General features: G+C 38.6%; 1 protein-coding gene across 1 annotated transcript in view; it reads left to right on the forward strand.

The window, feature by feature from the left end:
* LOC149302656 (polypeptide N-acetylgalactosaminyltransferase 1-like) overlaps positions 1–26,447 on the forward strand; it is an 80,853-nt gene that overhangs the window by 21,074 nt on the left and 33,332 nt on the right. Inside the window, exons 2-3 of the mRNA XM_089482214.1 lie at positions 1,107–1,281; positions 15,967–16,133. Coding sequence (XP_089338340.1) covers positions 1,107–1,281; positions 15,967–16,133 — 342 coding nt within the window. The remainder of the gene's footprint in view (positions 1–1,106; positions 1,282–15,966; positions 16,134–26,447) is intronic.

Genomic DNA, 26,447 nt, shown 5'->3' on the forward strand with positions numbered 1-26,447 from the left:
AAACAAAAGTGTCCTTTATTGGCCATTTTTAGGGAAATATGTTCTTCCCATCCATTTTTTTCTACCGTTGGCCTTCAAGTTCCAGGGCCCCAGTAATGTCCTATATCGTGTAGTCTGTAACAGAGACTTCCAGATAAAAGCTAGATGATTACCTTTTATGCCCATTTTAGTACCTACTGTGAGACTTCAAAACTTTACTTGGTATTTGGCCTTGTTTTATGTTTAGAATAGAGCACCATGCGGGTTTAAATTCTTATACTGGATTAAACTCTGCCACTTATTTGGAAAGCTAACCTACCAATCGACTACCATCTTATTGAACTACTCCATTACACTTAAGCCTCCGACGCCTTAGTTTTAGAGCGTACCCATTACCGTAACATTTCTCTCATGTGAAATATAGTTACTGAATCCTTTGAGGTATTTTGTATCATCGCTGATATTTTATTTCATTAGTTCCACCAAATTCTAGCTTTTCACATAATGTTATATTTCGAAATATTCCCGAAATATTGAAGCTGTGCGCGTGAGACGGTTGATTTTCTGTATGTATTTCATTTACGGTTTGTTTAGAGCTGGTGTATCATCACATAAGTAAATGCTGTCGTGTGCTAGTTTTACCCACCGGCATAGTGTCATTTAAATAGGTCATAGAGCACAAATAGGAAATTATAGGTAGAAGTACGCAAATACATCATTTTAAAATGGCGTCACCTCACTTGTCCATGCAGATTGCCACTTTGGGTTTGAGGAAAGTGTGATCGCAGCACACGGTTAAACAGGGATAAGAACTGTGCTAGGCAGAAATGAACTTACTGTGCTTATAATATTATTTCCGTCGTGATGAGGGTAGGCTTGCGTATGTGATGAATCTAGCCAGAGAAGAAATAAATCCATCTTTTTTTCTGCTATCATGGTAAATAGATTACTTTGTGTAATATATGTTATAAAGGTTTACCAAATGTGGCTTCAAAGTTCAAACCAAAACATAGATGAGGGCAAACCTATTCTATCATTGCCTTAAATTGAGGAAAAGGGAAGCTTTTTTTTTTTTAGTCGGTTTGCTGCAGAGCTACAGTTTGTCTCACATACGTTTTTCATTCCAGGTTCTGATATTATTCAAAAACCACACGAAGGCCCTGGAGAAATGGGGAAGCCTGTCGTCCTACCCAAAGAGGACCAAGAGAAGATGAAGGAAATGTTCAAAATCAATCAGTTCAATCTAATGGCAAGTGAAATGATAGCACTCAACAGATCTTTACCTGATGTCCGGTTAGAAGGGTAAGTAGGTTGCACTGTTTATTATGATAAAAGCTGTGTGTAATTGAAAAGGAAACTACTTTGAGTGAATGGCCTGCCAAGCACCCATTAGCGCTGGAGAGATATTACCCAAGAAGACATTAGGCTCTGCAGCCTGAAAAGTGGTTACATTTCAGTGAGTGCGGTATATTTTAAATGCTTCAGGAGCAAATAGAAATTGCAGTTTACACAGGAAACTTATGTTGACATTGTTATATTGAGACCTGGGCTTTAAAATGTATAATGGCTGTTTTAAACTTTGAATAGTTTGGAATAAAAACTACAGATTCTTCATTTAAAAATGAATCAAAGTAGTGAAATGAAGAAATCTTTTTGCATTGCGATACATTTCAGTTAACTAAATCCCCCAACGATATACTTACCAGAGAATCGATGGAGCAAACTTTCAGTACCAAATTCCTGGCTGGGATTTTAGATACACGTCTTTAATGAAAACAATTCAAATTGATCAAATCATTCAGAAATCCTTCCAGGTTCACATCCTGTAAGGTCCTTAGTAAACATATCGGTCAGTGTAGGATTCAGTACTGGACAGCCCTAATGTCTGTTAGCAATGAGATATTGGTGTTTATGGCACAGGCCTTTCTTCTCAATTTTATTCCTTGCCCATCAGAGACTGCATGGGAGCTCATTTGCTCTTTAGGTGAATTCCATGCTAATCAAAAGCAATTGACATAATATCTGGGGGAAACTTGTGTAATGACAGTAAATTCTTTACACTCCAGATGTTACTTTTGATTGCTATAGAAGGGTCACCTGGGTCAAGAAGTTACTTGGCAGTGAGAAGTTGTGTAATGCAGCAGGACAGTGACCCTAAACATCAAAGTTAATCTACTACAGAATGGTTTCAAAAAAGAAAATCCGCCTTTTGGAATGGTCCAGTCAGAGCTTAGACCTTAACACATTAGAGATGATGTGGCTGAGCTTAAGCAGTTCTGTAAGGAAGAGTGGTCTTAGATTCCCCTTAAAAGTGGTGCAGATCTGATCTGCAAATACCGTAAGGGCTTGTTTGAAGTTATTGCTGTCACAGAAGACTCCATCAGTTATTATATCAAATAACTCACTTTTCCCACCAACACACTGAATATTTAACCCCTTCACGGCATGTACCGGCACCGAATGCATTTGTGAAAATGCTCATACTTGTACAAGCTGCGTTTTCACAGTGATACGCAGCATTGCAACTTTCCTGGAAGCCTCACAAGTGAGGATATCCGGGAAAGTACTCACTAAAAAGCAAACAAGTTTCCTGAGAACTCTGAGCTCCTGCTGCAGGTTGAATATAGGTTAGTGGAGTCAAGATTACTGATCATGTGATAATGTAAACAAAAGAAAAATAGTTAAACTAAAAGAAGAAAGTCATGTAAAAACATGTAAAAAAAAAACCCCTATTTTCTAGTGATGTTATCATCAGGGGAACTATCCAGTCTAAACAAAATGTAAAAAAGTCAGATAAAATTTTAAAAAACAAAATGTTTTATTGAGCAAGTTCTAAAATCGGTGCTGTATCTTTCCAAAAGTCCCGGAATGGAAAAAGTTAAAATCCCAGCATTTAAAATACCATGGGGTATTTAATTTGCAGAAATATATGGTTCCAAATAAAAAATTACACAGCTCCTAAATCTGTCCAAACAACCCAGCAAACCTATGGATATATGGTATCACTGTACTCGGGGGATATTGCTGAACACATGGGTGGTGGTTTAAGGTGATACCAGGAGCTGTAAATTCACACGTAAAGTACAATGTGTTTGGGGGGAAAAAAAAAAAAAATATTTGACAATGACTGGTGGCAGAATTAGTGCATGGAAAGAGTTCAATTACTAAATTACAAATTGAATTGGCCGGCTTCAAATATTTTCCAGATATAACATGGGGGCAAGATGACCAGATTTCAAAAAATGGTTTTGAAATAGCAATATCCTACTTGTACGTATAGCCTCATAACTTGTTAAAAGAATTTAAAAAAACATTGAGTGTCTCTGAGCTCAGGACAAGTATTAAAATCTATTTAGCACGTTTTTTCATTAGCTTTTGTAGACGAGTACTTTTTCAAATAAGTATTTTTTTCCTCCATTTTATTAAATTTTTTATATGTATCGTGAAAATAATTCCTGGTTGTTCCCTGGATACACAGCTCTTTCTCCAACAAGTGAACACACTGGACAATAAAATGCCATTTACTTTCATTATGGTTGCTGTGTCCAAAGCAGCACCACATCTTATGACGGATGCTCAAAGCAGAGCAAAGATTATGTTAAAACGAGATAAAACTACAGTCACCATGTGCCTTTGGTACAGCTCCAAGGGACTGTGATTTTTCTTTAGCCTTTGATACAGACTAACTGAATGCTGATCAAAAGAGTTGCATGTTACATTGAGCATACTCATTTTTTGTGTTTATCTTTTATGTTTGACTTGTAGTTCAAATAAAAAATCATCCCAATAGGTTTGATGATTGTTTACCAGACAGCGCCTTTTATTGGGAAGCATGTAAAAAGTGCGTCACGCAGCACAGTACTGCTTTGTAATGCAGCCCTGCCACATACAATGTGTAAGGGATGGGACATTGTTCTGGTTTTTGCCGCCGGTGTAAAATGGTGCCTTGAAATTTAATCCAAGTGATTCCCAAAACAAATCCACTGATTAAAAAATAGCAAGGTAAAGATAATTATCATAAATTAACTAAAACCGGTGGACTCCCAAGTGCAGTAGGCGATGAATCATTTTTTTTTCTCTTTGTAGAATGCTTTTGCCTTTATAGTGAGAAATGCTAGGGAAAAGAAAACTATTTCTATAAAGCATGTTTTCTGGTGTTTAAATAACCAATAGTTATCTGCATTTTTTAATTAAAATTGATTCCAACCTAATGCAAGTAATTATAGTCCTCTGTCATCTCTGCCACAGAAGCAAACTACCACCGGCTTTAAAAAAAAGAGAGAACGTTGACTCATGGCAAATATATCATCAGGCTAGTTCAACAAGAACCACACCACCAGCTAATTATCGTTATAAAGGCAAACAGTTTAAATCTGGTGTTCTCCTTAATCAGTCTCTCTATTGTGTCAGTACAGGCGTGAAAGATTAAGCTTCTTAGGGAAACACAATGCAACCAGTCATTATCATATGGTCATATCTCTCCTACGATTAGCTTGTTGTGCCACATATACCGTGTATATATATATATATATATGTGTGTATATATATATATATATAATATACACACATAAACTGATAAACATTTTGCGCTTTAATATGAGGTTCTGCTAGTGCTCCTATTTTCTTCATGGATATATATTTCAAAACATATCCTTTTGAGCTTGAATAGTGTTTGATCACAGACACTTATTGTACCGCAGTGTTAGCCATAAGATGGGTAGTATGTCACACACACCATCAAATAGACACACTGGGTTTTGGGTTTCAATATTAGCCTGGATTTCATACAGAAGAATCCAAATGAAATAGAAATTCATGTTACTACTGAAAAAATTAGATGACCAAATACATTGTCCATCCTTGTACCTCAGTTCAGCAATTATCAGTGATTCACTGATTCCTGAGATATGATTGTCCATGTAAAACCCTTAACCACAAGTCCAAATCCAGGTTGGCTCCTAGCCGAACTTAAAGCAAGGATTTGTGTGGAAAAGTGAGCTTGTCCCTTAAGTTCTTACTCAAGTCCACCATCATATTTAGGGTCATTTAGGTTGTATATGTGCAGCAATGCTTTTATAAGCAATTAATTTACAGAATTACATTCTCAAGAAGTCTCCTTTTGAATCCCCTTAGACAGAATGTAACTATTGGTGCTCGGAATCATAAGGTTAGCCAGGAGATCTACATATTGTGTGATCTGCATCTGCCATCAAATTCAATTTTGCTCATACACAAATTGTTCATAAGATGTAATTGTTCTGCTAATGAGAAGTCTTATCCAGAGATCAATATAGATTTATTTTTTTATGCTCTCCCTGGTGTGTCATGTCTTTTAGCTGACGCTTATTGCTGGAATCCGTTGCCTTTAAAAGGAATAAAATTAAAGGAGCTCTTTGTCTTTGGACCTTTTTAAGCTCTTTCTAATATGCCCTTGAATATTTTTGTAGTCTATGCTCTATGATTTCTTGTTTTTAATGAATTGCCTTGAAAGCACAACATCGAAGGCCCCTGATTTCTTGCGGCCTTGGGTTGTTAAAGTATATTTTCAGCCTTGGTGTGTCTGTGTATATTTGGATATCCCACAAAGCTGACAGAAAAGTAGCTATATTTTAAAAAGCCCGGAGGTGTAAAACAGAATTTTCAAAAAGATTCAACCTTATACAGCTGTTGTGTTTTCCTTTGAAATGACTCCTGTGTTAATTACCCTGTGTAAATGTCCTAACTGTCACGCGCACACACTAAATAACAAACCTACTTATGAACTGTGTATATATGTATATATATAATATATATATATATGTGCGCTTGTGTACACTGCCTCACTTGATCTGTCATTTTATTAGTAATCTGTGCTTTTTACATTCACAGCATTTTAACAGAATGTCAACCCATGAGAAACTGAAGAGTTTAAGAAATGACAAAAAGTAATAACATTATATTGTTTGCTACATGTAGTAATTTCCTTGTTTTCCTATGAAAACAGCTAAGTGACCTCAAACTGGCAGTATGTGTGTGTTTGTATACAAACACAACACATGTTTTATATAAAAAAATTGTGAAATATGTGTGGCATAATTATTGGCAACCCTTTTTGTCATTTTGTGCTACCTAACTTTGCCATGATAACGGCGCCCTCCTTGACCTTTTCTTAAAAAAATACATAATAATGCTTTGCCCTTGTGGATATAAACACAGGTTTATCCAAAGAAACTGTAATATATTTATGGCTCAATTATTGGCACCCCTATGAATTCATATGAGAAAAATATATGTAAGTACATACCCATTGATATTTTACATTTTTAATAAATCTTGGTGACTAGGGACAGGTAATTGTTCAACCATGGCTTCCTGTTTCACAGGTATATCAATATTAGGTAACACATAGGCCAAATTCCTAGTCATTAATTAGAATTGGTAAGACCAAAGAATATAGCTATGATGTGTGGCAAAAGGTTGTTGAGCTTCACAAAATGGGAAATGGAAGAAAATAGCAAAAGCCTTGAAAATGCCCATTTCCATCATCAGGGCAATAATTATGAAGTTCCAGTCAACTGGAAATATTCTGTGAAGAGAATAGTTGGAGTGGCCATAAAATCTCTAAGGATAACAGCTGGAGAATTACTGAAGTTAGTTGCATCTTGTGCGCATAAAGTCTACAAAAATGCAATCTGACATCACCGCAAGTTTGTAGGGGTTTCAAAACAAAAAAGCCTCTACTCTCATCCAGAAACAAACTCAACTATCTTCAATTTGCAAGACACTGCTGCAACTTCAATTGGGATCAGGTTCTATGGTCGGAGCTTTTTTGGCAATAAACACCAAAGGTGGGTTGGTGCACACCGAGAGGTATATTTATTACTTGATGCCCACAGGTAAATATGGTGGGTGACTTTTTAATGTTTTGGGGCTGTTTTGGCAGAGGACCTGGAGATTTTGTTAGGATACATAGCATCATAAACTCTATCATGTATCAACAGATTGACTGCCTCTGCCAGAAAGCTTAAAATGGGCCATGTTTGGATCTTCCAGCAGGGCAATGATCCAAAAAATACAGCCAAATCAACATTAAAATGGTTTACTGACCATAAAATAAAGGTCCTACCATGACCACCCCAGTCCCCTGACTTGAACCCCATAGAAAATCTTTGGTACCATTTTTTATTCATGGCTGTGTTCTTATGCAAAATTGTGAGCGAGCCCACTACCTTGGCTGAGGAGCAACCACATACATGAATGGTCTCAGTATGCTTTACTGTTGGCATGACACAGGACTGATGGTACCGTTAACCTTGTCTTCTGTGGATACGCATTTTTCTGGATGCCCTAAACAATCGGAATGGGGACTCATCAAAGAAAATGACTTTACGCCAGTCCTCAGCAGTCCAATCCCTGTAATTTAAGAATTAGTCTGTCTCTGATGTTTTTCCTGGAGACAAGTGGCTTCTTTGCTGCCTTTCTTGACACCAGGCCATCCTTCAAAAGTCTTTGCCTCACTGTGTGAAGATGCACTCACACCTGCCTGCTGCCATTCCTGACCAAGCTCTGCACTGGTGGCACCCTGATACGGCAGCTGAATCAACTTTATGACATGGTCCCGGAGTTTGCTGGACTTTCTTGGGCGCCCTGAGACATTCTTCACAACAATTGAACCTCTCTCCTTGAGGTTCTTGATGATCCGGTAAATGGTTGATTTAGGTGCAATCTTACTAGCAGCAATATCCTTGCCTGTGAAGCCTTTTTTTCTGCAAAGCAATGATGACAACACGTGTATCCTTGCAGGTAGCCATGCACCACTCTCCTTTTAAAGATTCCAGTCTGTTATTCTACTCAATCAGCATAACAGAGTGATCTCCTGCCTTGTCCATGTCAACAATCTCACCTGTGTTAACGAGAGAATCACTGAGAGAATACCTGGGAACTCTCTCTCCGGGTTTGACCCGGAGATTGCCCTGGTATGCTGACATGTCAGCTGGTCCCTTTGGTGCAGGGCTGAAATGCAGTGGAAATGTATTTTTGGGATTAAGTTCATTTTCATGGCAAAGAGGGACTTTTCTGATCACTCTTCATAACATTCTGTAGTATATGCAAATTGTCATCATCTAAACCGAGGCAGCAGAGTTTGTGAAAAGTTAATATTTGTGTCTTTCTCAAATCTTTTGACCATGACTGTGTGTTTGTGTGTGTGTGTATCTATATGTATATGTGTGTATATATATATATATACCGTATTTGCTCGATTATAATCGGGGTCGTCTTCTAATCAGACCTCAAATAGGTCTGACTATGAGACGACTAAGATCCAGATCCCACGCAGCTGCAGGGGACCTGGATCCTCCTGTCTCCCCCCCCCCCCCGCCCCACTTACCGGTACAGTCCCCGGTGTGTAGCTGGGGCAACGTGTAGATGTCTACGCGATTCATGTAGATAACTTCCGCTGCAGCAGGGAGGAGGTGTGGCTAGCAGCGGGGGTTGTCTGCGTCCATCGCACAGACCTTCCTCGGCTGTCAGAGATCAGAGTTCGCCGCACCGGTGCGGGGAACTCTGATCTCTGACAGTCGGGGGAAGGTCTGCGCGATGGACGCATGGGGCACAGTGGCATATAGGGTTAAAAGACATATCATGGGGCACAGTGGCATTTAGAGGGTTAAAAGGCATATCATGGGGCACAGTGGCATATAGGGGGTATAAGGCATTTCTGGGGCAGATGTGCATAACTGTGGGGCAGGTTGGAAAATAGAAGGAAATAAAACCAAAATATTTTTCTCAATCAGCTTTTATTAAAAAAAAAAAAAATAGTTTAGATGAATTAACATGTACTGGTAAAACTTTTTTTCCTATAGGGTCATCTTATATTCAGGCTTTTTCTTTTTTTCCTACATTAATATTTGGGGGCTTGTCTTATTATCAGGGTCGTCTTATAATCGAGCAAATACGGTGAGTATATATATATATGTATATATATATATTAGTGTGTGTCTAAATAAACATTCTGTTGTAATAAATATACAATAAATGTTGTTGTAGTTGTGGAAAGAGCTCTTGAATTTGTTGGCCAGATGGCTGAGTTTTCTCCTGCCTGAGGCACGCAAACATCCACTGCTTGTGTGAGCCGACTGTGCGGTATTTTAAGCATCCTTTACCATGCTGTTTTACAGTGTGAGCAGACATCCGCAGCATACCGTTCAAAATGTTGGACGCAGCAGTAGACTTTAGGTGACTTAATATATTTTACATAAAGGCTTATTTGATATTTGTCATAAAAATAACAGATACATGTGTCTAATATATTCAAAACAGCAGCTACTTTTTGATTCTTTGACCTCTTCTTAAACACGTAGTCTTTCTATCTCATACTCTGAACTTTTAAGGATTGTTAGATGAATTTGCAGTGCATACTGAAACACAGGACCTAGTGTTGTGTAGTTGACTGTATTATATTGATGCATTTCTGTTCCTTTCCTCTTGGTAGAAAAATGTGCATGTCTTGGCATCAGCATCTCATTTGCATTATATACAGATAGGCCATTATTTGCATTCCAGGCTGTTATATATTTAATGTATATATCTCATACATACAAGTAGTATTTGGTGCCTCCAGCACTTATTGGACGGAATGTCTTAGTATGTATAGTTTTCTGTATTCCTTACAATTCATTGCTTAATCTGCAGGATCTGTCTCTGCGTTTATCTGTAGAGCATACATTTCTAATGCAGCTGTGGGCTACACTGGTCTATCACTGGTCTTAGTAAAATTTGTATACCACAAGCTAACCAGGCAATGTCACTTGCCTGGTTAACCAGGCAATGTCATCGATTCTTTGTACATGTTCTATTTTCGTGATCTGTATAGGAGGGGATATTTTATTTTTCTGTTTTATTACCTATATTTCTATATATAAAATCTAGACCAAGCACACCACTGTCCTATTTACCAAGTACTTCAATATGAGAACATAGCCCCCTTACTGCTGTGGAGGCTATTGACAGCCTTCATAGTGTAAATAGGCTGGTTGAGTAAGTCTTACAACAAGGACTGCGATGTCCCTGTTTTTAAGGTACTCAAGGAATTCTTAGTGGAGACACCGATAAACACACAATATGTGCTACTACATGTATGCTATACAGAGTTTCCTTAAAATGTTGATACCCTCTCACTCACTGTGAATGTCTCTCTTCCTTCTCTGCCAACCACTTCCATGTCCCTGTCTCCTTTCCTACAGCTTCATTTATGATCTTGTATGTCCTTGCTCTTCAGTCTTCTGTCTTGACCTGCTTTCACAGTGTCTTCTTTCTTGGCCCGTGTATCCGTGAATCAGGCTTCTCAGCGCACTTCCACGAGGGGGCAGAGCTTCTGGGTAAATCTCCCCCAGGTGGAAAAATGGGGAAGGAATGATGTTCCTTGAAGCTGTGCCCTTTTGCAGAAGTGCACCAGGAAGCCTGATTCACGGACGCAAGGGCCAAGAAAGAACACACTATGAAACATGGACAAACGGCAGAAAAAAACTGAAGAGCAAGAAGATGCAAAATCAGAAGTGGAGCTTTGGAAAAGCAGATTGGGACACGGAAGTGGTTGGCAGAGAAGGTAGAAAGACTTTAGAATTTTATTATACGTTTTTTCCCTTAGGTTCTTTGAACATGCGACTTTATCTGTGATGTTAGGGGAGGATTTATTGTATTGGTCTGGGTAATATTGAAGGCTTTTGATAATAAAAAAATGAAGTCCTGGCAAATACAGAATGCATTTCACATAAAAAGGGTTGCTGTAAAATCTACCTTTTAACTCGTAACAGCAGTATAAAAAAATGCACTGTAGCATAGATTGAGTTAATCATTTTAATCCATAAACTGCCAGGCTTCCTCGGGAGGAAATCTGGAATGAAAATGAACGCTAATTACATACAAATGGGAAAACTCCAACAGATTGGGTATTTAAAAACGATTCAGCATGCTAATGGGACAACCGCGTCCACATGCACAGTAAATGACCAGTAATTAGCAGCAATATCATATGTGTGGAAGAGGACAAATATGTTTTGGTCTTTGGTAGGAATTGGCTATATTTCTTTTTACCTGCATCATTCCATCTGATGTGTTTTATTAAACTACTCCACTATCTGTGATAGCGTATTCATCACAAACTTTTTAATTAATTTTCTATTCATGAGGGAAAAAAAATGTTTATTTTTAAGATCAAAGTCATCCATCCTTATAAAAAGCCCCAGCCAGCTCTGTACGTGCGTATACAACTGATTTAACCACGTAAATTTTATATAAATTATTTGTGGATGTTACATTTTCAAAGTAACCTGTAGATAAATGTTATAAAGATGTGTATTCTTCATTCTTGTGATTAAAAGCTTTACCAAACCTGATAATCTCTGCCAAGTATTTATCTTTCTCTACTCATTAAATTGCTTCCTTATGAATGTTATCCCACAATGGCAACATGATCTAATTGCTGAGATTAGTATAATTGGATAAACCTGTAATTGATGTTGTAGGTACCTTCAGAAGACCTTTTTAGAGTTAATTAGCTTGAGCTGTATAAAGCCAGACTCTACTTAATAAATCACCGCTTACAGGTAGGGCTGATTTGTGGTGTTCTGTATTCTGTACATCACCTTATCATCTGTGCTTGTTGTTTTTATTCATTCTGTACTATTTTATGTCCAACTTTTACAAGAATGTTTTAGGTGCATTTATGAAAACAGAATGCCTATACATACAGTAAGAATTAGATGTTGAATAAATTCCAACACGAGCAGTTGGGAGACAGGCTTGTTAAAGGTTTTATGTTGTTTTACATAATAATATTAGAATACTGAAATTACCGGTAAGTGTTAGGGTTCCTTTACCGACATAGCGGAGGTCTAAGTTGGCCTTGCCCAACTGCCCAAAAACAGGCTCCCTTAATGAGTTTAGTAGAAAGTGGCCAGATGTTGTCCTCTTTAGTGTTGTCACTGAAATGTGATCAAAATATGTTTCCACGGGATTGTTTCTGACAAAAAACGCCATGGTTTGAATGTTTGAAGTATTAGAGGAGATCTCAGGATTAAAAATAGAGTGTACAAAACTAATACATTTCATAGCATAATTAAGTTACTCTGCAAGATATACTTATAGGTGTATATATAATTTTTAATTTACAACCACGTCTGCTTTTTTAATTTGGTTAGGAAAGATTTGTTATAGCATGGTGAGCTTTGTCTGCCTGCCAGTAATTCAACAGAAGCTCTATGGGTGAGATGTACAAGCTATTCAAACGTGGACTGTTGGGTAAGCAAGCAGGAAGTGTGGAGGAAGTATTAGCGTGTGTCAGAGATTGCTGATATTTTTCCAGACTTCCTCACTACTGACAAAACAAATAAGCGTCCTTCATTGTAATGTGTTACCATATCATAACACTTGGCACTGTGTACATCCAGGGCCAGCTTCTGCCAACTCTTTTAATTGAAAACGATTCAGTAATGAATATAGCCTCTTTTCTTGGACGCAGGTTCATGTCTGCAAAGACATTGGCATTATCTAAGTGGGTCATTCCTTGAGAAATGTAAATTTAAATGATTTGAAAATCAGCTCTATGTATTGGTCTTAATGTTTTACAAAAAAAAACCATTTTCTTTAATTTACAGCAGACCATCTTGTTCTGGCTAGCGTTTTCTTTTTTCTTTTCTTTTTTTTTTTGTTTCCTATTCTGGTGTAGATCCCAAAATCTGTTGGTTGGATGATCACTTTTTCAATGTACATTACATTACATTACATTTATTTATAAAGCGCCGGCAGATTCCGCAGCGCTGTTACAGTCAATAGAACAATTTCACATACAAAAACACATACAGTAACAAACTGGTACAGAGGGAGAAGAGGGCCCTGCTCTTGCGAGCTTACAATCTAGTCGGTGGTTTAGGGGGAAGTGAGACAATAGGAGAGGACTGCTTGGATGGGGATGTGTTGATCTGGTTCCGATGGTGTTGTAGCCTCCTTCTGCAGTGGTACCTGGTATGTCGTTTCCCTTCCATTTAACTCCAGTGTAACTCTTACATAGCCACTTATAAGGAGGCCACTGGGGGAGAGGCCACAGTGTCAGGAGCTGGGTCCATACAGTCGACTGTAAAGACCCAGAGCGCCCAAAGATAATGTGCAGGAGTTACAGTGCAGTAGCGGAGTTGGACAGGGCCTGGTGCAGGGCGACCGCACTCACCCCGGGTGGGCATCCAGGGTTGTGCAGCCACATACCAGCGCCCTGACATAGCTGATGATGATGTCCAGAACAAGGCAGAACTAAACTTAGCTGGATGCGGAAATCCAAACTAAACTTGGATCTGACAAAGCATCAAAACTTGGAGATATCCTGCAGGCACCCTGGAGCAGGCATGACACGTAGCACTGGAATCAAGTGCAGGATGCTGCAGGCTGGGACCACGGAAGCTGGGCTGGGATCAACAGAAATGCAGCAAGCAAGGAGGACAGAGCATGGAACAGGGAGTATCTCCCTCCGAATGAGCGGCCTCCGGACGCGAACAGAAACATCAACAGAATGAAGGCCCGCTCTCTGACGGGAGAACTGTTTGAACAAGTCAACCCAGGAACCAGCATACTCAGGATTCTGGAATCTCTTCAGACCTTCGACGACCAGCACTACCGCTTAACAGACCAACCTCCTCCAAAACAGGAATCGGCATATCTGACAGGAATGAGGAAGCTGTCTCTAGCGAACTTTCAGGTTCAAGCGAAGGTAATCTCATAGTAAGGGAACCCATGCACACCAGAAGAAGAGACCACCAGATGACCGGAACACTGCTTAGCAGACCGACCTCCTCCAAGACAGGAATCAGGAACAGGACACCCCTCGGCCGGGGCTCAAGACAGGACACCCCTCGGCCGGGGCTCAAGACAGGAATCAGGTTCACTGAACAGGGATGAGGAAGCCGACTCTTGCAGACTCAGGTCCAGAAACAGGTATGCATCATAACAGGCAAGAAGAGCTGACAGAACACCGGAACCAGCATAGCACAGAAGCAGACGAGCTGAAAGCGCTGCAGACTCCACTCAGCAAACTCCTGGCCTTTTGCCTGCGGCCATATGTCAGGGACTGGGTCCATACAGACGACTGTAAAGACCCAGAGCGCCCAAAGATGGAGTTCAATGTGCAGTAGCGGAGTTGGACAGGGCCTGGTGCAGGGCGACCGCACTTACCCGGGTGTTGAGCACCTAGGGTTGTGCAGCCACATACCAGCGCCCTGACATAGCAGTGGATGTAGTCCAGAACAGAGCAGAACGAAACTTGGCTGGGTGTGGAAATCCGAACAAAACTTGGATCTGACAAAACGAAAAGAACTTGGAGATATCCTGCAGGCACCCTGGAGCAGGCATGAAACGTAGCACTGGAATCATGTGCAGGATGCTGCAGGCAGGGAGTATGGAAGCTAAGCAGAGTATCAACAGAAACGTAGCAAGCAAGGAGGACAGAGCATGGAACAGGGAGACCAAGCAAGGAACATAACCAGACAAGACATACAGGATACAGGGCACAACAAAGGACAGGGAACAAGGCAAGGAACACAGGGGAAGGAGTGAGGAGCCGGAATCCTCGGACGCTTCTCCTTTAAGCAAGGATAGGACATCTTAACTGGGACATGGGGAGAGGAGAGAGGAACCGAAATCCTCAGATGATTCAGGGAAGGATGGCAAAGGTACATAAGAGACAGACAAACCTGAATACAGGAACTAGCCTAGGACTATGAGATAACAATTGGATATTCCGTCACATCATATGACCATAGTATGCTTAGCCCACCACTACGCCAAAGTACTCCGATGACGGTGAGTCCTAACGCTAAGCCCTGCATACGAAAGTATGAGACAAACAGAACAAACGGGTAGGACACACCTTATGAAGGAAACAGGAGCTGAAGCAAAGAGCAGACTGGAATCAAGGAATCAGAGGTTCAGGACAGAGCATATGGAAATCCAGGAGTGGACCACAGCAAAACATGGGAACTGAGGCAAGGCAGGGAAAAACAGAGATATGCAGCTCCGCAGCCTGGATGGACCCTGACACACAGCAGCTACAACTTACATACATGTTTCTGCACAAGTTGGATTAATCTATCATTAAGTGTAAAGGGGAGAGACCTACATTTCATAGGAACGTGTGAAAAGGTTGGCTTGTATATTTGCTAACTAATGCAAAACACAACCTAATCCGTCATTGTAGGAGGCGGGTAAAACGTAGATGGTAAAAAAGTTTCTTAACTGGCCTAAATTGCCTTCAATGGGGAATATTACTTGATACTATCATCCTCTGAACTGTAAGTAAGCACAGTTCTGTTCCATTTGGGGGCATTTTATTAAGTTATTTTCTTGTTGTGGTGTTTTGTTCGTTGAAAGGTACATATTTACTTATGTATTTTAATTTCACATAAACATATTACTAGTCATTATATGTATTGTAAGTTTTAATCAACTCCATAATTTCACTCCGCAATAAAGGTACAGTCATATATGTTTCTTTTTTTAAATAGATCATTAGGGCAGGAGAAAGTAAAAATTAAGACTGCTTTTTTTCCTAATTATACCTTAAATCTTTTTTATGGACAAAATTATTTTACCAGTGTTGGATATAGAAAAACAAAATAACTTGGCTTGTTCTCAGTGTGGCAGGCTGTATTGAATTTAAGTCTTACGTAAGTTTATCTGCTTACAAAACAAACCACTTGTTTAAACACTTTAGTATTCATTTAATATTATTTTTTATGAGCAAATTCAGTTTTCCATTTTGCTAAATGCTCTTTTGCCTTCCTAACTGCAGCGGTACCATTTAATCAATTTTAAGTCCGAATAACGTAGACCAAGACACTCTTGTGATTCCTACACTATTGTGTCTAATGTGTTGGATTTATTTTCATTGTTGTAATAACATACCAGTGGTTAAATAAATTATGAGCGAGCGTTTATTAAATGTACGTTCTTCTTTTTTCCCAGTTGTAAAACAAAAGTATACCCGGATAACTTGCCCTCGACAAGTGTTGTGATAGTATTTCACAATGAAGCTTGGACCACGCTGCTAAGGACAGTACACAGTGTTATAAACCGGTCTCCGGGGCATTTACTGCAAGAAATTATTTTGGTAGATGATGCCAGTGAAAGAGGTATGTGCTTACTACAGGTCATCAAAGACCTCTAAGTGCCTTTTATTTTCTTCCTAATAATACAGTGTTTTAAAGTCCTTCACAGGCTTCGTGTTTTTGTCCAGCTAATAGAAAGATATAAATGTTTCTGTATATCCTAGCTAATCTGTGCGTACTCTACACAATTTCTCACCACCTCAACTGCGGGAGCTCCATCATGAATTTGCTGTAATTTGCATATTTTCTCTGCTTAATGTTCCTCTACATCCTCCTTTACCTTTTTATACCACATATCCCCTGGTTTGTTGCCACCGTATTGCAGTTGAATGCAGTGTAGTACCCATTCTTTTAAAATATTAGCATTCTTGAAACATGCGGCAACCTGCTTCACCACGGCCCCCGCAGGAAAGCATAGGTTCCGCAAAACCCTGGGTGCCAGGAAGAGGTTTCTAGTCGCCATGGCCACCTGCCGCCCGAGGTTTGTCAGGCTAAGTCTTAGTGTTTTCTTGAGATCTTGTAAACAGCTTGATATATTTTTAGTGATGTGTGTTCATAAATTATAGGTTTATTGAGATGGCCTCCCCCCTTATACATTGCTGCATATTTTATTGCAGATCTGGGAGCAAGTAAGGCAACCGATACTGCTATTACCAGGCTGACCAGGAACACATAGTTTAAAAAAATCTATAGATTTAATAACAGGAAGAGTATACTCTGACAACTGATGTAAATAATTAACCAGCGACCCTGCATCTTGCAGCATTAAAAAATTACTTCTCAGTCCTGTCTCCTCTGACAGTGCTGTAATTAAAGAAATTATTTTCTCAAGATAACAACATGCTATAAACTCGTTCGACACAAGTGTCTGATGTTCTTGTTAATGGTAGTGATCTAGATTTGCCTCCATGTGTTCCTGCTTGCAGGGCTTTATAGGTTAACAAGTGCTTGTTTTTTTTTGTTTGTTTTTTTATTAATTCCTGTTGAGTTTTAGTGTAAAGTTTTTTGAGCCACGAGAGAATGCCCAGAGATATAAAATATCAGTCGTGAGGCATTATAACACCTCCTGTTGATTGAGCCTTTGAAGTTATTGAAGAATTCTTGTGCCTGGAATAGGAAATATGTATTTTGCGTTGCATCACATCATGTATTTGCGTTATTGGATTTTATTTTCTTATTCTACTGCAGAGAAAAGGATGGTTTCGTTTAATTGAAATCATTTGCAGACTTTATTAGCTGTTTTAATGACCTAGTATATAGCCTATTATGTATCAGCTTGCTCTTTATATATGCTAGCCACACAGACAATGATTTAAGCACTTTGCCGTGCTTGGGAAATTTCTTTATTGATATTTCCGTATATGCCAACACACCCAACAGAGATGTATTTCCTGTCTCAGTGGCAACAGATCTCCAACCTATTGGTGATCTATCCCTGTGGAACAATAAACCCATTTGCGTCTTGAGTGTTTAGTTTTATTTCACCCCAAAAATGAACATTTTGAGATTATTGGGCCTGAGTGAGAAAACATTGTTGGAATTGGTGGTAAGATGTGTGCTGGGTTCACTCTGCGTCCCCCCCCCCCCCCGTGTTATCCATAGGAGATAATTTAAGACAATAAATGTAAACAAATTAAATAGTATATAGTTAATATTTGTAGTGTACCCAGACACACTACCATATATTAGGAATAAATATGCTTCTTGGTACACACAGCAAAACTATTAAGAATGCAACATAGGGTAGGAAAATGATTAAAGAAAAATTACATCATCAAATAGTAATATAATAAGTACTTAACTACGTGCCAAGGAATAGAGAAAGTTATGAGTAGTGATTGGGGCTTGAGAACCAGAAGTACAGTCTATTAAGGTGTAAATTAATCTCTAAACAATAAAATGGTCAAATCTTAAGTCCGTCCAGTTTAATAGGTATTGTTATGGGGGCAGAGAATTACCTTCCCAGACAGCAGTGAAGAACATCACATGCCGCCCATCAAAACAGTTGTGTGTGTCACACATGGTCATTTTAATAACAGTAATGTAAAAAAATACATTTTGCTTGTGAGGGGTTTCAGGTGTGTGGGGATGCTTAGTAGACTACAAATGCTTCATATTCCCACTGGAAGATGGTTTTCATGTCCATTTATTTACTGCATCTCAGTGACCTGATTGATATAACGCAGTCAAAAGAAGTCCAAATTCTGAGTATGATTAATATTGTGTTGTGTGCCTCGAAGCGCCACATAGAAAAGCAGTACTTGCTACAAAGATGTGTTTGTGAAGATGGAGCATTAGAAACAGTGACCCTATGACCTTTATTTGACATTCTCAGCTCAGCATGATAGAAAGCCGTCTACAGAATGGATATTGAAGAAGCATGTTTTCTCATTATCTTGGTGCAATGTAGAAATATATACATTTGTTTTACAAGATCAATAGCACTTGCTATTTGTTATTCAAATACATATTGGTGTCATTTTTTCCCTCTCGGGATTTTTTTTCCTGTATGAATCCTTTACTACCGATAAATCTTAATTTGAAACCCAGTAAGATTGATTGAACACTCGTTTGTAATCCAACACTGTGGATTTATATTTGAAGTACAATGATTAGCTGAGGATGAGTGATTTTGTATATTGGTAAACATCTAAAACATTGTTATCTTTTTATTAAAATTTTATTTTTATTTCCTAGAAATTTTACAAAAACCTTTTTTCTCCCCCCAGGACAGAATGCTTTTTACTTAAGATTCAGAAATTAGGGATTTTCTCTTAAATTTGAGACTTTTTACTTGCTTTTCCATAGGGGGCACGTATTAAAATAAATAAATTATTAAATGAGAAATGTGGAATACTGCATCATATAAAAATTCCATACAATTACGTAAATTATGATCTTTATAGAATGGTTTTCCTCTATTTTCTATATGAAAACTTCTGTTCACTCGATGCTTAATCTTGAATCTTTACATTCTCTTCGCATTTGGGCAGTTTTTTACTTTTTTAATTTATTTGAACCAAGATTGTAAAACTTTACACAAGAGCATTTTGTCAAGTACCAACCAAGCAATCAATCTACCCTTCCTTGACTACCTTAGTGTTGATGTTTTGTATGCATCATGTCATTATGATTGACAATTATATATTAGCATCTTATGGCAAAGGCAAATTTTGTCGTCTCTGTTTATTCTGTGCCATAATATGTTTTAAGCTCTAATTTGTTTTTGTTTTTTTTTGTTTTTTTGTTTTTTTAAAAAAGCTTGAATTTCTTTCCTGCAATAAAAATGACTTGACCTTAAGTCTCTGGTGCCTAATGTAACAGATGTGTCCATTATGTGACATAACTTACAAGAACAAATCTGATAGAACTCTGACCTGTGAACTCTGTTTCCTTTCTGTCTTCCTCTTGGTTTGTAGAACCCTTAAAAGATTGATGCAGTAAGGTGCAAATGTACATGTAAAGCTTAGTGAACACAATGACTAACTCATTCCTATAGAAATTTGGAACTGCTAATCAGAGTCTATTAGACATAGTGGGGTTTATTTACTCAGAGAACAGAAGGTTACTTAAGGTGAACCAAAACTTTTTGCTGGCTTTTGCATGCATATGTTGTGAAATGAGATGTCTCTATTTAACTATGCAAAGGGGCAGTTTGTGTCAGATTACTGAGAAAAGCAATTACCATATTGTCATGATTATATAAAGCCTGCACTTCTCCCCTAATTTAAATCTTTAAATTGAGGGTGCAGCCAATAATCTGGGTTTTAGATATTTTCTCTGTCCCCTTATGCGCAGACCGCTTTCGTGCCCCTGTATCCTTTTACTTGGCTCTGCTTCTTTTCATGTATGTCCTTGTTCTCTCTTTTTTTCTGTCTTCCACTTGTCCCCGTGTTCAGTTTTCACTCCCGGCGCACTTCAGCAAAAGGGTGGAACGGGAGAGAGGCTGTCCTCGTGACACCGCTCTTTTGCAGAAGTACCTACACGTCCGTCTTCAGATTGGGGCTTCTCTGTGTTCTTCCGCAAAAGAGCGCAGTCACAAGGACATCCTCTCCCTTGGAGCTCTGCACTTTTGAAGAAGTGCTCCGGGAGTGAAAACTGAACACGCGGTGACAAGCGGAAGGCAGTCGAAAAGGTAAGGTGAGAGTGTGAGAGCATGTGTGAGTGAGAGAATACTGTTATAGCTTTCTAGTCATGATTTTTTTTAAATTACATTTTCTTTAAATATCAAACTTAGTTTCGGTAAAAAGGACACTTGTCTAGGGGCTCCACTATAATACTTTTCACTCTATAAACCAGCTCCATGGTAGTATAAATGGGTGGCAGCTTCAGACAGAGCTGTTAAGGGTACTTACATATATACACAAGAATAATGTAGTTTATATATAAATACAAATAATGTGTTTTTATTTACAAATATAAATGTGTGTATTGAAGAAGATTAATTTTCCCAGGATTATTTTCTTAATCTGCCCCTATAAAAAAGAAAAATGAGATGGCCCCTTGACGTTTTGCAGTATACCCTAAAGCATGAAATATTCTATATATCCAAAGCACTGCTTCTACATTTGCCAAAACTGATGATGAATCTAAGCAGATTGCTTACAAGTTTCATTAACATATCTTACATTTAACAGTATAGCTTTTCAAATGCTCTTATTTAGACCACAAATCATTACTTTCAAACCGTTATATAAAAAAAAGCAGCAATTAAAACAAAACTTTTTATTATTAAAAAAAAAAATTAGGTCCATCCAAAAATTTGAATAGAAAAGATAAAAATGCACTAGTTGAATTGAACAATGACTTATACTTTATTATTGTTATTGTTACATATGTCATTGTCATTTGAGAGAGAATAATTTAATAGATTTTAGACTGCTCTAGTCCTGTATGTGTTTTTTCTCTTCTGTGCTTTAGAACTAACGGCAAAGTTGCGTAGGAAGGTGCCAGACAACAAAGTGAAACAGTGTGATCATTAGTTTGTGTGTGCTGGAGTATAGCTGGCAAGGCAACAGAAGCCCTGGCTCAGTAATTATTGTGCATTATTTGGTAATGTTGGCACAGTCATACTAAGATGTCTACACAGCTCTTTTTGAGATGTAAGTAAGACCGTTTACACTGTTAATTAGGAAGAGCTCTTCCCAAACAAATGCAAAATATGTACAGTACAGTAATGATACTTTATATACGACAGTGGTGGCTGTTTGATTAGTTTTTTTAATTGTATTTTGTCTCCATTTATTCAATATAAAGAAAGTTAATACAATAAACAAATTCGGTGGAAGGATAATATGCACAGTTATCGCGTATAGGATGCATAACACACAATTTAGGTAATTAGAATGAAGTTCATTGTCCGACGTCCACATTTACACTTACTCACACTCTTACTCAGGCTCTCTAAATGCCTCCCTTGTCTGCCGACCACTTCACCTCCATGTCTGTCATCTGCTTGTTCTTCTTTCTTCTTTCTTCTCTGTCCTTTTTCTACTTTCTACGTTGAATTCATAAACATATGGTAAACGACAGATTAGTAATGCATGCTTAAAAGTATCACATTATCTTAATAGACCAGGGGCGTCCAACGTGCGGCCCGCAGGCCAAATGAGGTGCGGCCCGCGTGAGTGAGAAGGACCGAACTGGCACACCGGTCCGTGGGCAGGCAGACCACATTCAAAGTGGCCGCCCGGCTGCGAAGTTCAAAGCAGCCGTCGTGTGGCTTTGAACACGTGGCAGTCGAGGGGGCGGGCCCACAGAACGTGTCCCTCGTTGCAAGGAGAGGGTCATCACATCGGGGGAGAGCAGGAAACCGGAACGGAGCGGAGTCACGCTAGGTGACGCGCATTCACTTGACTCCGTTGAGTTCCTGCTTTCCCTCGACGGAGCAAGAGATGCTGCTGAGCAACACAGAGGAAAGCGGATGATTTTTTTTTTTTTAGTTTCAGCGTTTTGCCGAAAATGCTATTTTCGGCGGATAAGTTTCAGCCTCCTATATATCGGTGCATCCCTACTATCTTGGTGTGTGTGTCTGGGTGTCGGTGTGGCAGAGCCTGTCCTGGTGTGTGTCTGGGTGTCGGTGTGGCAGAGCCTGTCCTGGTGTGTGTTTGGGTGCCGGTGTGGCAGAGCCTGTCCTGGTGTGTGTTTGGGTGCCGGTGTGGCAGAGCCTGTCCTGGTGTGTGTGTGTGTGTTTGGGCGTCTGTGTGGCAGGGCCATAAAATGGCCACCAAAATCCTCAGCACCAGGCCCATGATGCTCTTAATTCGGCCCTGCCTCCAGTGTGCATCAGCCAGCTTAAATCCAGCTTGTACCCACAGTGTGCTCAAGCCTTGTGCAGTTTTATTTGGCTAAACTTGTTTTAAATGGTCTGTGGGCTGACTTTGTTTTACTGTTTAAGTAATTTAGTATCGATAGAATGACATATAAAGGTTGCTCAAAAAACTGTTTGTCCACTGCTTTTTTTCTTTATCGCCAAAATAACCCTGTATTAATATGCATTATAAAGGTAAAAGGCCATATTTTCTCTCAGTAAAAATGAGTGCAGGCCCACGCACACATACATTTCTGATCAAGTGGCCCACTACAGGAAAAACTTGGACACCCCTGTAATAGACCATAGAGTTTGCTGATTAAGGCAGCACAAGCAGTAAGACAGACTGCAGCAATTTAAAGTGAAATGCAACATGCCTACAGTGGAACCAGAGTTCTTTATCGGTCTAGATCCCCTCATTGTCCCCATCCCTGGCCCATCTGGTTTTACATATTGTACAAGTCTCACACGATCTTGCATTTTTAAATTGTGTTAGATGTCTAGTAGGCTTGTTTTGTTAATTTTCCTTAAGCGTTGTCATTTTCTTAGCAGCTTCTCTGAAGCCATAGGGCTATAATGATATCATGTTTTCAATATAAAGGCAATACTCCAAAGTCACGTCTCTATAGAGACAACTGCGTCCCAGGGTACCAACGTTTGTAATGTTGGAGTCCCCAGGTAGATGTTTTCTGTCTGTACTCTTCTCACTGCTCCACCCCAAAACATTAAAATACATGAGACCACATGACTCCTTCCTATGAATGTAAGTGACATACATAAGTCATTTGGCTTTAACCACTGGTGTATTATGAGGTACTTATACATCACTCACCATTTTGTGTTTCATATACAAATTCCATATACATGTATGTAAATGCAATTTGTGTATATGATACAAAATGCTGAGTCATATACAGTATATACTTTATAATTTACCAGTGCTTAATGTCAAATGACGTGTATATATGTCACTCTGCATATTGTTTTGTGGTGTTGTGTTATTACATTTTGCATAGCAGCTTTATGACCAAATAACAAACTTGAATTGAAATAGCAATTTTTTTCTATGAAACAAATAAAATTAATATTTTACAGTCAAAATACTCCCTATTAAACATAATTTAATATGCCCTTATTTGCAGTCATTCCTGTTTGACTCTTACTTGGCTGTGAACTTTGCCTATGCTTTTGCCTCCGGAGAAACAGCAAACTGTACAAACTGCACAAAAGCTTACATAATGTCCTCTTGTGTCGTCAAGACTCTATCACAATGGATATGTCATTAGGGATATCTCATTCCTCTGGTTTCATTAGGGTTGTTGTACAAAGGTCACTTAGCGCTAATTCATGCAAGTTTCTTTGGCAGTACCACGGGGGGGGGGGGGGACTGCCTAATTTGAAATGACTTATAAAGAGGGACCATGTTATGTATGCATTTGCAAATTATTAGAACTCCTGCATTGTAGCCTTCTTTTAAAATTGTTTCTTTTATTGTCTCTTTATTGCATCTAGTTGTGGAATGCGTCTTTCTAATGTACTTGACCAAATCAAATTTTTCAAAATAAAGCATGTTATTATTTATTAAGCCGCTATTGTTAAAAACAGTTTTTCAGGGTTATTAGTAGGACGGAAGCTGTACTGTATTGCTTATAAACACACCAGGGAAATAATTAACACAGCAGCACATTAATGTCACACGCATTATCAAGATCTTGGAAAATGCATATAAATAGTTCCCACGTTTTTCCCTTCCGCTCATCTAGAAACTGGCATGTTGTCGGTCACATGCATTTTAGTTACTCATTTGTGATATATTTAAGAGGAACCAAGTTGTCCGGGAGGTTTCTGGCTATTGTCATCTTGCTCCTTAGATAGCTTCTCTGGGTAAAGTCTTCCAAAGAACCGTGCCACCAGTCACGACACAACACCATTCAGGATGCAAACTAATACTCACTCTATTAGGAAAAATATTAGGTTTTTATGGGCAACAAAACAATAAGTATCGGTAAGTACTTATCTAAGATCATTAGAAGGGGGAACACAGGGACCAACCAGAGAAGGGATGACATAACCAATGTAAAGAAGAGCAATACAGATGGCTTAACATGACTTACAGTTAAGTGGAGGGGAATTAGGCACCAGGAAGAATTCAGTGGAATGCGGAGAGGGTTATTTGGGCAGGAGACAGAGCATCAATGGGACTACAAAGCAAACAAAAATCATAAGCATAAGGAAGCATAGTAACAGTACCATCTCATGTTACAATATAACTTATATTTGTATCAGTTACTATATAGTATCATATTTACCTTCTGTTCTAGTAACTATTGTATTTCCTTAAAAAAAATGCAGTTTTAGGGAAAATCTCTTAGCACTGACTGATATACAGCTGATTTTGATTGCTGAGATAAAGTAAAATAGGATCACTTTAGGTCAGTCAGAAACCAAGTAAATATGGTATTTCAGTTCCTAAGGATCAGATGTGCAAACATGACTGGAACTGCTTCAATGCAATAAATAATGGCTGTGAAATCCAGCCTACACAACTTCTGGCATAATTGAACGTAATTAACTATAGCGTGTACTTTGTTTTCCCATCAGTTTAATTGTTTTGCAGATATTTGATTGAAAAGTAAGGGATTTTGTCACCAACAAAGCTGGAATCTTTAGCAAAAATGCAACAAAGCATTGATCACAGATGTTCCCAACCAGTGAAAAAATTAATTGTATGACACATTTTGACAACAGTTGAATGTGACTTCAGGACTGTTGGGAGTATTAAAACAAGTGATTCTGGTATATAGGTTGAAAAGTTTACTTATTACCATAGCAATCAAAGGATTTCTCCAGTGATTGCCAGAATCACTTTTTATACAAAACCAAATTGCCTTACGTACTAGGAGCAAGCTTCTAGGTTGTATAATGAGAGGCACAAGTGGTCATTTACAGTACTGGAAACCATCATAACCCATAAGGATAGATATCCTGCAGCAAGAATCATAGTCTAAAGTAAGCCCGAAACGTTTTGTTTTCTATTAATAGGAATCAAAATTAAAAGTAAACCAGCTGCTGGACAGTACAGGTGCCCTCAGTGTCCATACGCTTTGTACCACTGGAGGTATTTTGCTAGGTGTGGTATGTTACAGAAGAAAAAAAAAAAACCTTGTTTGGTTGCTAAATTTGCCCTTCGTCTTTAACTTAAGGGTTACTATTAAAGCATTCCATTTATGTCTAATAATGCATGTTTATGCAAAGCAACCGTGATAAGTGAAGAAATGTCCCTTTTTACTTGAAAATTGTATTGCGTTGTCATCCAACTCAAGTTGAATTTCATTGTTTCAGATTTATTCTGCATTAATACTTTCAGGGATTTCACATGCTTAAGAAAAAAAAGTGTTTATCACAAAAAAAATGATAGGCCACAACTGAAAAACAAGCAGATTCCCCCAGGGAGTTCACATTTTATCGATTGCATTAGCACAAAGGCCGTTATTCACAGTGAAGACATGACACTTTCTGGAGCTGCAGACAGGCATGTCTCAGCAGACGGCTTTGAAAGCGACAGATGCACAAATGAAGGGGATTCAAAAGATGAACCTCTTTAATCCATTCTTTAATGGAAAGCAACGTTTTCCTCTTATTAATCTAAAACTTTATTGACATTGCTGTGTTTTATGTCTCTGTACATTCACTTTTTTTTCAAGCTACTTTTTTTTTTATTTTGTCACTGAAATATGATCATCACTTTCTGAGGAAGTAAGCCATTAAACGTGTCTTTATAAAATATGCTGTAAACTTTATAAGATGTATATAAATCCTAGTATGTGCTATTTTGGGTGTCTACTTTATATAAGAGAAGACCTATAGATATGTTTATTTAAGTTACTGAATATCATGGCTAGAGTAATCTTCGTGGTTTATACTAAAGATGTCCACTAAGAAGCCAAATGATTTCGGCAGCTTTTATCTAGCCCCTCTTACACTAAACTGCCGTTTCTTTCCCATGAAGATTGATGACCTCAAAAATG

This window comes from Sceloporus occidentalis, unplaced genomic scaffold (assembly GCF_023333645.1).
Source record: "Sceloporus occidentalis isolate IW3139 unplaced genomic scaffold, rSceOcc1.0.p SCAF_18, whole genome shotgun sequence".
Lineage (NCBI taxonomy): Eukaryota > Metazoa > Chordata > Lepidosauria > Squamata > Phrynosomatidae > Sceloporus > Sceloporus occidentalis.